Genomic DNA, 12964 nt, shown 5'->3' with positions numbered 1-12964 from the left:
ATTGGAAAATATCATGATATAGAGACATCTAGACTTCCGTCTGCTAAGGGCGACCATAAAATGAGACTGAAAGCTCTGGAAACAGATGGCAAGTGAATTTTTAAGATTTTTCTGTCATTTCAACGTCATAAAGTTGAATGCAGTAAAGAAACCCTGCAGTAGAGGAATATGAAATAAAAACCACCAAGCTTAATAATCCAGTAATCATTAATTGATTGTTTAATAAGTTTAATTAAAAAGTATACTCACTATCGAGGCATGACAGACATTCTAGCATACTATAAGAAATATTGCCGACCTTATAGTGATGCCATGGGGCAGAAAAAGTACAATGTTGAACGAGGCAACGTCCGAACTCACACTCCAGTACGTTATAAAAACTTTATGAGAATATTCATCCACCCTGCACTCTTTTTTGGGTCTGTCTTGTTGAGCTTTACTCACGCAAACCTGTCATCCCTCTCTGAACCTGCACTCCCTCCTCTTAAAAGAAGCCGTGTGTGTGTCTTGAGTGTGTTGTGTGTGTTTGGGTAGGGTAAAGGGGGGTACTCGAATCGTCCCACCTCCCTCTCTCCCAGTCAAGACGCTCCAAACTTGCGGAGCGCACCGCGGAAACTCTCCTAAGAGTCTTCAGCTCGGCTCCTGCTTTAAGGACTGTACCGAGTGAAAGGAGACAGGAAAAGTTCCAGATCTGAAACAACAAAACTCAGGAAGCGGAGAGAGTCGGTAATGGCGAAGGGGCGGAATGGTCATCCAGGCGAGCGGCACATGTGAGCCCAGAGGCCACCGGTAACGTTTTTATTTCAAAAGCGACGGGAAGAAAGGGCAGTGAGAAGAGAGCACAGGGGAAGAGGCAGATAAAAGTGTGCTGAGAGCTCAGAAGTGTCCTGTCACCTCGGCACGATGGTCTGTCTACCGGGATTCATCTGGGTCTTCCTGAGCGCTCTCCTGCACCCTGTGGCACCCTGGGGAGCAGACCGACGGGACAGACCGAAGCAGTGCGACGCACCAAAGTCGGTGAGTCGCGCTGGGACACTTTATCCATCCAAGGACACACTCACTTACCACGAATACGCATTTGATACATCAAATCTGAGCCTATCTGACAATTTTGTTGAGCCAAAAGAACTGAGGGACACTTGTTGTCAAATTGATCTTGTGATAAAAAAAATTTCTGACCAAAAAAAAAAAAAAAAAACCTCAAATACTCAGTATTTGTTAATTTTGTTGGCAACTCCACAGCAGGGCACAATTACGCCTCATATCTTCCCTTATTAATTTCCACAATAAGGTCAAAGGTTACGACCTTTTACACCTTTGAATACCTTTTATTATTAACTAATAAACGGGTGTGAAATGAGATGGACGGATGATTAAATGAATGAAAAAGGGGAATGCACACGTTATAGTTGCAAGATGAATGTGGATTTCCAGAGAAAAGCCTAATTGGTGTTTAAAATGTGTAATAATAAGAATATTAGGCTACTAATAAATTTATTTTAAAGCAATATCTCGCATTAATATATGTCTAGGTTAAGAAATTAAACATATGTGAAGGTTCAGGCATTTCTGAACCGCCTCAGCAGCGGCTATAATATGATGAGACATATGGGCCTGAGAAATGAAAGCAGAAATTGTTGCCGCTCGCCAACTTTATGGCTGTTTATGTGACAAATGCAAGTGGGGAACACCCACGGGTGACTTGACTTCATTTGGAAAAGTTACACTGACCTTTCAGAAGTGATCCTGTTTCAGCGCAACACAGCCCATTAAAGCACTTATCGGGCGCCTATTGGTAAAATTATGGATGTGGTTTGAACTCATAACGTGAGGAAGTACAGAGTGCCTGTTTGTCCCTCCGTGTGAATATATACTCCACATGACTACGTTTAGCTCCTTGGGGAAAAAAATCCAAACAAAAGAAAAATATATGACCTCAGCAACAGGCGAATCTTTAAAAATGACACTAATGAGGATCTCATTAGGGAGTGGTTTAGAGATCACAGGCTTTTGTTTCATTTGTGCGTAATGTCCTTTATGCGCATAATGGATATGTTGTCAGACACCACTGAAGGCTTCGTGCTCCTTCGCTTCATGTGATTTGTAATGCGTCAGTACAGTGGTCTCTGTTTTCTGTTAAGAGTAATTACCCCCATAAAAAAGAGCCCTGCGCGTCAAGGCTCTCCAGAAAAGTCCACGCAGCTTTAGCAGAGAGGGGATCTCGCCTCTCCTCAGGCCTTAGACAAGTACGACCGCACTTTCCATGTCTAAAAGTCTTCATTTATGGTCAGGCCTAAGCGCACATTAGCTCGTTAACGAATGACAAAATGCTGCACATGCAAAGAAAAAAAAAAAGGTTTCCGTGTCTCCCAAAATATGATGGAAAATGCACTAATGCATCTAATGCCATCCAAACTTTTTCCCGTTAGTCTGCAATGTCTCCAAGGCCAATGTGAAAATTGAGTTAGAGACTTAGATACAAACTCTAAACATTTTTAGTGCAAAAGCAAAACGCTGCTCTAAAATTAAATGAGTACCCTCGATTTATTTTGTCTAGAAGGAGATTGTGCCAGAAATTACTGTATCTTCATTGCAGTTAATTATGATAATAACAGAACATCCCACAAGAAGATTTCACTGGCTCTTGGCAGCCATTTTCAAAGCTCCATATGACAAAGGCAGCATTGGCAGTGTGTAGTATAATTTGAACACAGCTGAAGGAAATCTTGATTAAATTTTAGAAGTAAACATTTTCTAAGAATAACTTTATTTTACAGTAATGGGTTTCATCCCTCAAATGCCTGATTACACTGCATCTCAGAAGCCAGAAGTTTGATATTGTTTATAACAGCTAATTCTTTTTTTTCTTCTCATATTTGAATAATGCCAACATAAAAGTCATAGCACGTGTACAGCACATTTGCAGAGCACTTAATAAGAACCATATTTTAAATGCACTATGGCCTTATGCTCATTTCCAATGGCTGTGATTATTTAATTTCCATCGTGACATTGTTTTGTATTAAGATAACCACAATAGACAAACACTTCCTGTAATATAAACCCTAGAACACAAAAACAGTGCTGTTCTTGAGGCTGTCAGCACCAGATTTCCCCACCTGGTGTAAAAAATTTCACAAACAAAAGTATCACAGTGGGGTCAGAACGGAGAGCAGGTTTCTTTCGGCTTTTGGCTTTTATGAGCTCTGGTGCAGTATATTTGCACTGCAGCCTTGAAAATGCTTCCCAGGCCGAAAGAGGCTTTGGCAACCGAGGTATGCACCTCAACAATACACGGGGGTCTGTTTACAGCCCAGAAGGCCCCTCTATAAACTCCCTGGCTGCACCACAGCAGCAAGCCCTCGCAGCACAGCCCCGAGCTGACTAGACTTCATGCTTCCCCTGCCGTCATCTCAAAATGGTATTTCAATCTTTAACTTGTTGACCTGACCATATGAGCCAGTAAACCACAATAGAGGAAAAATGTGTCAGCTTTAGTTTTAAGGCACGTTGAGTTGCTCTAACATGATGGTTCTACCATTTTTGTTTCCTTTTGCTCTCAAAATCTTTACCTTCCTCTCTTATTTTCATTCCTCTCCCCCTTCCTCTGCCTCTTCCACAGCAAAGTGACATGAACTCTTTCTTGTGGACAATAAAGCGTGCCCCTCCTCACCCCCCTTCTTACCTTTTTGGTACCATCCACGTGCCCTACACCCGGGTCTGGGACTTCATCCCCAACAGCTCCAAGCAGGCTTTCCACAAGAGCCACAATGTTTTCTTTGAGTTGGACCTGACCGACCCTCTGACCATCTCAAAGCTGACCAGCTGCCAGCTGCTGCCCCACGGGGAGAACCTGCAGACCCTTCTACCTCGAGACCTCTACCGCCGCCTCAAACGCCACCTGGACTATGTCAAACACATGATGCCTTACTGGATGACAGCTGACCAGCGTGGCCGCGGCCTGTACGCTGACTACCTATTCAACGCCATTGCGGGGAACTGGGAGAGGAAGAGGCCTGTGTGGGTGATGCTGATGGTCAACTCGCTGACGGAGTGGGACGTCCGGTCCAGGGGGACGCCGGTACTGGACTTGTTTTTGGCTCAAGAGGCTGAGAGGATGAGGAAGACAACAGGGGCAGTGGAGCGGGTGGAGGAGCAGTGTCATCCCCTCAACGGACTCAACTTCTCTCAGGTAAGAGGATGGAATGTTTATTTTCTCCTTTTTACATTTGACTCCCATTGTGTACACAGCTGGAATAGCTGGCAAAAACGCAAGGACAAGCCAGGCCTAGTGCGGGCATGAGTAGATCATAAGATTGTGTATCCTGTTTCCTTCTGCTTGTAGAAAACAAGCAGATTGGGCTCTATAATCCACAGTAAAAGTTGAGAACCCTTCAATGAGTGTGCCTGCACAGGTTCGGGGTGTTGCACCTCCTCTGAATGAAATGTGGGAGAGGACAACACAAGAAGGGAAGAAAAAGTGATTAAAACTTGCCTGCTGGAGACAGCTTTACGGTTATGGATGTCCCTCCACCTCACTAAACAAACAGGCTCAACAGCTGAATCTGCAAAGAGGGTGTCAGGCTGAGCAATGTACATGCAGAACAGATTAGAGAAGGTGAGAAGAGCAGAGAGCTCTCTCTTTCATTAACGCAGACTGGCTGTCTGGCTCTCTGCGGTATTGCAACACTCACACTGTAATGGGAGACTGAAAGATGAGGGAAATAACCTAATTACTCGATGAGGTAAACATGGGGAGTATATCCATCTTTAATTTCATGTGTGATGTTTAAGAAATGACGGGAACATGTGTCTATTTAAAGATTTAGTCAGTTGGAGGTCACCTAAGCTGGTGGTTGGGGACTATTTTTCACATCGTGGGAGGTCCTAGAAAAATCTGTGATGAGCCTTGACACACGAGGAAGATGCATTCTGATTTATTTTCTAATATAACCTTTGATCAACGTTAAGGAGGAAAAAGTGGGCAGAAATATATGTCCCTAGAAACTGAATTTGAATCATTTGTATTTGAATTTGAATTGCTCAACTTGAATAATTGCATTAAATAACTGAATTTGAATGACATAATTTGTATTGTTTAATTTGAATAATTGCATTGAAAAACTGAATCTGAATGGCATCATTTGAAATTGAATTTATTAGTTTGGAAGTGAGTTCCAATAAACTTGAAACTGAATGTAATTAATTAATTATGAAATTGAATTCAGTTGCTCTGAAACTGTATTTGATCCTCAATGAAAATTCAACTCTTTCACATTCAGTTCTTGCAAATTCAATTTCAGTTCACTGAGACACACATCTGGTTGTTGAAGAAGAGCAATGGAGTGCAGATTCTCATATTCATATACATTATAAGTTTATACAAACCTGTGAATCAAGCCTTTGGTCATGCTTCAACATGCTGAAAACTGATGGTGTTCAGTTCAGAGTATCATGTCCAGAGAACTGAAAGGAATTTTCACACAATTTCAAAAATGAACTTGATCCATTTACAATATGATAGTATTAACAGAAGCCCACTCAGGCCAAAATGTTACCATGGCGACGGCTCAGGTGTAAAACTCAAATAAAGTAATTTTTCTGCGAAACAGCAAGACATAAAACTTCAGTTTTTACATAAAATAGAGAAAACACTTTCTAAACATCTAGCCCCCATTGGTCATTGATATTATTGAGAGAAAATAGTTGTTACAGTAGGTGAAAAAGGAGTTCTGTGAATCTGCACTTGTTTGCTCCTCCTCAACGACTGGATGTGTGTCTCAGTAAACTGAAATTGAGTGAGGATCAAATACAGTTGCAGAGCAAATTAATTCAATTTATTACATTACATTCATACTCAAGTTTATTGGAATTCAGTTCCAAACTAATAAATTCAATTTCAAATCATGCTATTCAGATTCAATTTTCAGTGCAATTTTTCAAGTTAAACATACAAATTAAAATTATGTGATTCAAATTTAGTTTTTTAATGCAATTAATCAAGTTGAGCAATTCAAATTCAAATATAAATGATTCAATTTCAGTTTCTAGTGACACATATTTCAGCCCGTAAAAAACATCTCAGTGTGTGTATTCATGTAGTGCTCACAACCAAACACATATGCTTCCCATGCACGGCACGCAACACACAAAGGCACACTGTAAGCAGCACGCAAAGCTCCATACATGCACTCTGGCGATGTGGTGCAATAGAATCTGTGAGGGCAAAAGCCTCCATGTGACAGGTCTAAGGGCTAATTTGAGAGGCAGTGGGCTCCCAGCCTCTCCTCTTTCATCAGCACCTCCTAACTACACTGTCAAAGTCGCATTGCATACCCTGCACATGCCTGAGAGCTTTACTGCCCCTAGAAATAAGCTTGGTAAGGCACACTGTGTAATGAAGAGGACAAGTGCTGATGCCGTTAGGAAGGTGTTGCAATTTGTGTAGTCTGTTATGTCCTGTAGATGTGTGCTCTTCTTCTTATTATTATTAAAGGCATTTATGTCCTTTAACTTTAGTGCCGTCTCAGTCTAAATGCTGATCTGTATTTAGTGTGACAGGCACAGCAGTTGTCCCCAAAAACAACACTGTTTTAAATAACATTGTAACAGAGTTGAGTAGCAGTGCAGTTTCCAACTTTAGATAAGTGTTTATGTTTCCCAAGAACTTCCATTCAACTTCAATATGCATCATCTTTTGTTCAGTGAAAAGCAAAAGCAGAATGCACTGGATTTACAAGACACTGTAACATTTTTACAAGACAGGTGTTCAAATTCAGATAAGAGTTTTATTGCCATGGAAATTCAGTCAAAATTGGATCATGGATAACTTCAATTTCACTGCAGCAGAGCGCAAGCACGGCTGGACTTCTGAGCCTCCAACCCCCCTCGTTTTCAGATATGTATGAGAACAATTCAGAGCTGAACTGAAACTGACATGGAAACCATTATTCTCAATTATAATAATTTGTGATTTAATCTGAACACTATGGTTGATTGGATCCCTCTACGCTTGACTGTAACAGCGATGAGGTCAGGAAGGATTGATAGACAAAGAGTCAAAGAAAAAATGTGTGGGTGGCAATCAGAAGAAAGAGAAGTGAGACACCGGGAGTGAAAGACAGAGATAGAGGCTGACTATGAGGAATAGAGAAAATGTATAGGCAGCCTTGGGGTTGTTGTGCGGACGAAAAGGGAGACCGATGTGCATCCTCTCACTGCTAGCACTAATCTGAAACATGAGCAATGCTTAAAGGGAGATCTGAGTTTGGAAATGTTCCAAGTCCTGCCGGCCCACATATTATTTGTTCCCAATAAAAGTAGCTGCTTACAATATCCTGTAGCTTTGCTGCTGGCTCTTAGAAACATGAGCGCTGGTGATTCATCATCTGTCATACAGTAGGTCTCTCATAGGCACCTGGTCCCAGTGGTGCCAGTTGGGCAGCTCCACAAGTAAGTTGTGGCTTGGGAGACCTGTGACATCAGAGGAGGAAGTTTTGGTACGAAAAGGGGTACAGCAGATAAATCATCCTCTCTGGGATAGAAGGAGGTGGAGCGGGTGTTTTAGCACTGATCACCTGTTGTAGTGGGGATGTAGGTGGTAGTGAGGGAGGGATGGAGAGATGTCAAGTATGCCAGAGCCCTCTTTAGACCATCATGCTCTATTGAAAGCTCTGTCTGTCTTAGACCTTTCTAGATCACAGAGAGGTGTGGATGTCTCTTTGAGAGGGACTTAAGAGGCTGTGGAAACAAAGGTGGGTTGTGGTGCATGGTTCTTCTCCAGCTCCGTGGAGGCCAATGTAGGTCGACAGCTGGGCGGGCCGGCCAGGACCAAAGTCTTTGCAAATGCTTTGAGCACAGACTGGGAGCAGCTGCAAAAAGCTAAGTTGGCCAGAGGGTGCACGCTCCACAACCAGAGCTTTGGAAGTCACCTATATCACCTTATACTTCCTCTTCCTTCAAGGGTGGATCAATAAATTCCCATGATGACTGAGATGAGTATTGTACCTTTTGAATCTACTGAAATTGCAAACAGCAAACTTGAGTAGGCCCCCAGTTTCAGCATCACAACGGATACTAGGATAACATGTCTTGATGGTGCACAGTACCTCACCGTAGGCTTATTTTCACCTAGATTCTGTATATTATTAGAGTTAAGATGTGGAACAAAAACAGCTCTAGTGCAAAGTTGCTTGTGGGAAATTTGAGGGCGGCTCCAGCCTGTGGGCCTCCTCTCTCACTCCCAGCAAATAAACACCCATATTTATTTTCTCTGGGTCGCATTGCAGCCGAGGCCACTAGCCCATGTCGGAGAGAAATTACGTCATATCAGTGGCGCCTGTCTCCTGTGTAGGGGTCAAGGGTGGGAGGTGGTATTGGAGTCGCGGAGCAGCAGAGCGGTAAGGAGACTGTCTGCTGGGGTCAGTCTGGGCAAGCAGTACCCAATCTGACGGAGTACCTGGTCCAACTTCTGAACAGGTTGACTTTCCATCAGCTCACACTATTTGTGAGAGAGATAGTGAAAGAAAGAGAGAGAGAGAGAGAGAGAGAGGGCTGACTGTCGGTAGACCCCAATATTGTCACGTCGGGCTGGAGAAGGGACTGGGTAAAGGTTTTTAGGCATGGGAGGGTGGAGGTGACAGAATCTGGTTTCCTCTCAGCAGAAGGGCATTGTCCTCATAGTGGGGAGGTGCTCTGTTTACAGCGTTGGTAAAAGTCTGACATGTCTATTTCAATCAGTGCACCTCCTCAGGGTGACGCTTTCTGTTGTGCTGACGCTGCAGCCTCACACATGTTGTGGTCTCAGTGAGGAACTTTTAGGCCTGGAGGTGGGGCTAAAATATCACAACAATGTGTTTGTTGATGGTGTAATCATATACAATATGATGACATTTAGTTTTTTTCAATATATGTATGAAAACTAGTAATGAAAAGTGCATGGTGCTAGGATAGCAACCACTAAGTTTACACACAGTGGTCATAAAGTGAAACTTTTTTTCTATCTGGGCTCGCGCTCTAACTCTGTTTAGTCACACAGTCTGTGTTTCCTGTATGTCAGTATTACTTTATATGATATTAAATTTGATTTCAGATTGGACCTCCTAAGTATACAGCCCTAGGATATAAATCAGTGATTTGAAAATGATTTAAAAACTGTAACATAGTAAAAGTAAAATACAGCTCATATCCAGGAGGAATAACTTTTGCTGTACAGATCCAGAGGTTTCTGGCTGTGCATGGCAGTTATTTGATGAGCATTTATAGTGAGCAGTGAAGACCAGGGTATGAGTGTCTCCAAAATCTGGGCAAGGGTTGCTAAGAGCTGAAATAAAATCAAAATATGATTCTCATGCGTGTATCAAATCATACAGAATACTTTGTGTTGTGTTCCTTGGACCGTGTTCACCTAAACAGGACATCTTTAAAGGGAGGAATTAAGTAACATCCAACCTTACCCATATCCAAATATTTACATTCCGTGACGGGCGTGTAGGTTTTAGTTTGAAGCAATGTGTTGGCCGCTGAGGCTGACTGATGGAAAAAGCGTTCTGTGTCTGCACTCTGCTCTTCTTTCCTCTGACCCCCTCGCTCCTTTTGGATCCCTGTTCTGTCGTTCTTGCTCCGTCTTTCTCTCTGACAAGTCCCGAGGCTCTGGTTGTCCCGTTCCTAACCCATTGCTCATCTGCACGCATACGCATCAACACACACACACAGTGGAAAAAGAGGAGGAGGTGGAGATTACCTTTAAAGTGTGCTGGAGACCTGTATCCCCTCTTTAAGCGTGACATCTGAGGGTGTTTCGCATCTAAGCTATAATTACCTGCGCAAATATGTGGAAAACTGCGAGGCAACACGTATCAGGCTGATCATCTGGTCCTGTCGGCAGGCGGACGGCAGTCCCACTGTTGCACTAATGACTTAATAGGCCCCTTAATGACCAAATAGCCCGCTGCCATCCAGAAGCACTTAGACAATTATGTGCTGGCCAGAACACTGCAGGCTGACTGTTAGACAGAGGGAGGTACAGAGGCTGGATATGGAAAATAAGGGCACTGTACACTTGACAACTAGATAAATCACAATGTCTTTTATTTGAATTACATTTTGTAAGAAAAAACATGAGATAAAAGAAAAAAAATACTGAATTGAAAGTTATAATGGAGTTTGATAGCAGGCAGCAGACAAGAGCTGAGAATCCATGTGGCTACAAGAAACAGTTTAAAGTAAGAGCCACAATTTTAGCATTTTCGTAACTGGAAAAACTACAGTCAACTCCACTCTCTCCACCCACTCACTTATCCAAAGTTGAAAGTGGCAAGCTCACCAAGTAACTTAGAAGAAAATCATGCAGGGAAAGTGGGAACTCTAAAAGAGTATTTGTGTATCCAGGGTTGATCTCTTTTCTTTATTCTGTAGAACTTGCACCTTTGTTAAGAAACTTTATTAATCAACGGTGAACTATTTACTTCACTCAATCCAGGAAACCTTTATAAATCTCTCTGCTCCTCTATAAAATCACTGCTTTCAGTCAGTGCATCCAACAGAGGTCACGTGCCTCCTCGTTCTGAGTACCTGAGAGACCTGAGGTAATGACTCCACCACATTGTCACTGAGCTGAGTGCCGCTGAGGTAGTGAGTTAAGCGTGGCATGTTCGAGTGCTCCTCCATACTTCAGTCCTCAATATGCCAAAACCTTCCCTCCTTCCTTCGCCCACATTCTCCCTCTGGTGGGGAAAATGAGCATTCCTTTCTGCTTAAATTGTGGTGGCCTCACATCACACTATTACTACACTCAGTTACTGTCTCACTATTCTCATTTTGCTGGATTTGAGTGCAGCCTTGGATACAGTTGATCATACAGTTCTACTCAACAAACTCAGAAACTGGGTTGGCCTAGGTGAAACTGCTCTTAACTGTTTTTTATTTTACTTATAAAATATCAAAGTCACTGTTGACGTAGGTAAACGGGTGGGGTCCACGCAGTCTGCCCAGGGGATTCAACTCGGCAGGTTAGGGATGGCTGCTCGGTGTGGGAGGATCCCCTTGTGGGACCTCTCCCTGGCGCTGGCTGGCCCTTGCCTGTTGCATTTCCTCCATGGTGGTGCACCGTGACTGGCTCTAGGTTGGTTTGGAAAGGCCCGAGCGAAGGTGGCTCGCAGCTTCAGCCGTGAGCTTTACAGTGTCCCTTGCCCCGGACCTCTCAGGGCCGTGGACAAAGTGCTCACTGTGCCCTCTCTCCCTGTAGGAAGAGATGGGGCCCCCTACTCCCGGCGCAACTGTTAACCGGGGCAGACTGTCCACAGTGCGCCCCACCATGTCACTTCACCAGGGCGGGGACCAGCCCATGTCAAAAGCGCCAAAATGTCAACCCACCTGACTCTTGAAACATGGACTAAGGATTCGAATGCACACACAAGTCAGAGGGTGAAGCTAACCCTGTGGTGCAATGAGAGTGAGGGCTGGCATGCGCCAGCTGAGGTGGGATCTTGGCCCCTCGGGGTTGGGCGCACCATTGGCCCATCTCGCCCACACTGTCTGGGAGGTGGAGTGTGAGCGCGTACGATAGGACCCAAAAGATGGTGAACTATGCCTGGGCAGGGCGAAGCCAGAGGAAACTCTGGTGGAGGCCCGTAGTGGTCCTGACATGCAAATTGGTCATCCGACCTGGGTATAGGGGCAAAAGACTAATCGAACCAGCTGGTTCCCTCTGAAGTTTCCCTCAGGATAGCTGTTGCCCAGAGTTTCGCAGTTTTATCTGGTAAAGTGAATTATTAGAGGTCTTGGGGCTGAAACGATCTCAACCTATTCTCAAACTTTAAAAGGGTAGTAAGTCTGGCTCACTGGCTTGGAGCCAGGCGTGGAATGTGAGCCACCAAGTGGGTCACTTTTGGTAAGCGCAACAACTTAAGGTCTTCAACTACTCTCATGTCATGTGGGGTCCCACAGGGCTAAGTCCTGGGCTCTATTTTGTTCAGTTTGTATCTGTTGCCCCTTGGCCATGTTATCCGCCATTTCATCCCTGCGTCCTCCCATTGTTATGCCGATGATTCACAGTTGTATGTCTCGTTTAGCCCTGAAAATCGTAACAATCTGGATTCTCTGCACTGCTGCCTGGCTGCCATTAAGGACTGGATGACTTCCAACTTCCTGCAACTGAATACAGATAAAACTAAAGTCCTGGTTATTGGTCCTGATCATATTTCTAACAGTGTCAAACCCCCACATTGGACCACTAACAACTAACACGAAACACTCAGTTAGAAACTTGGGAGTTGGATGTGAGTCTTGTTCAATCCTGCCATTTACAAATCGGAAATGTTGCCAAAGTCAAACCAATACTCCCCAAAAACATAGCTGAACAAATTATCCACACCCCCATTTCCTCTCACCTAGACTACTACAATTCATTATTTACCTGCTTAAACGATGCAGCAGTTGCCCGTTTACAGTTGGTGCAGAATGCAGAAGCAAGACTTCTCACAAACACTCGACTTAGGGAACACATCACTCCAGTTCTGGCCGAATTACACTGGCTCCACATTCATTACAGAATCCAATTAAAGATTCTATTGATTACTTTTAAATCCCTACATGGTCTGGCTCCGCTTTACATTTCAGAACTCTTAAACCCTTATTCTGCACTGAGAAATGTTGTTAAAAGTTCCACGGTCCAGGCTTAAAACAAAGGGGGATCATGCTTTTACTGTTTTAGCTCCAACACTGTGGAACAGTTTAAAAAGCTTTTAAAAACCCACCTGTATGGACTGGAATTTATAGAATATTTTTTGTAATGTCTATTCAAATATTTTAATGCTGTTCTTTTATATTTTGTTTTATCTCTATGTTTGATCACTTCTTCAGATGATCATAACTCCCTGTTTTTATTGCATTTTCTGTATATGATGTTCTTTTCATTTTTTTCTTTTTATTTCTCTATGTTCGCTATCTTTGCACCAATATTGTA

General features: G+C 43.4%; 1 protein-coding gene across 1 annotated transcript in view; it reads left to right on the top strand.

The window, feature by feature from the left end:
- The first annotated feature begins 484 nt into the window (after positions 1–484).
- The window catches only part of trabd2b (TraB domain containing 2B), a 70609-nt gene continuing 58129 nt past the window's right edge, over positions 485–12964 (top strand). Inside the window, exons 1-2 of the mRNA XM_067597125.1 lie at positions 485–1017; positions 3623–4192. Coding sequence (XP_067453226.1) covers positions 904–1017; positions 3623–4192 — 684 coding nt within the window. The 5' untranslated portion in view covers positions 485–903. The remainder of the gene's footprint in view (positions 1018–3622; positions 4193–12964) is intronic.

Source organism: Thunnus thynnus, chromosome 8 (genome assembly GCF_963924715.1).
Source record: "Thunnus thynnus chromosome 8, fThuThy2.1, whole genome shotgun sequence".
In the NCBI taxonomy this organism is placed as follows: Eukaryota; Metazoa; Chordata; class Actinopteri; order Scombriformes; family Scombridae; genus Thunnus; species Thunnus thynnus.
The sequence above is the reverse complement of the archived record's forward strand: the minus strand, read 5'-3'. Positions and strand labels throughout refer to the sequence as shown.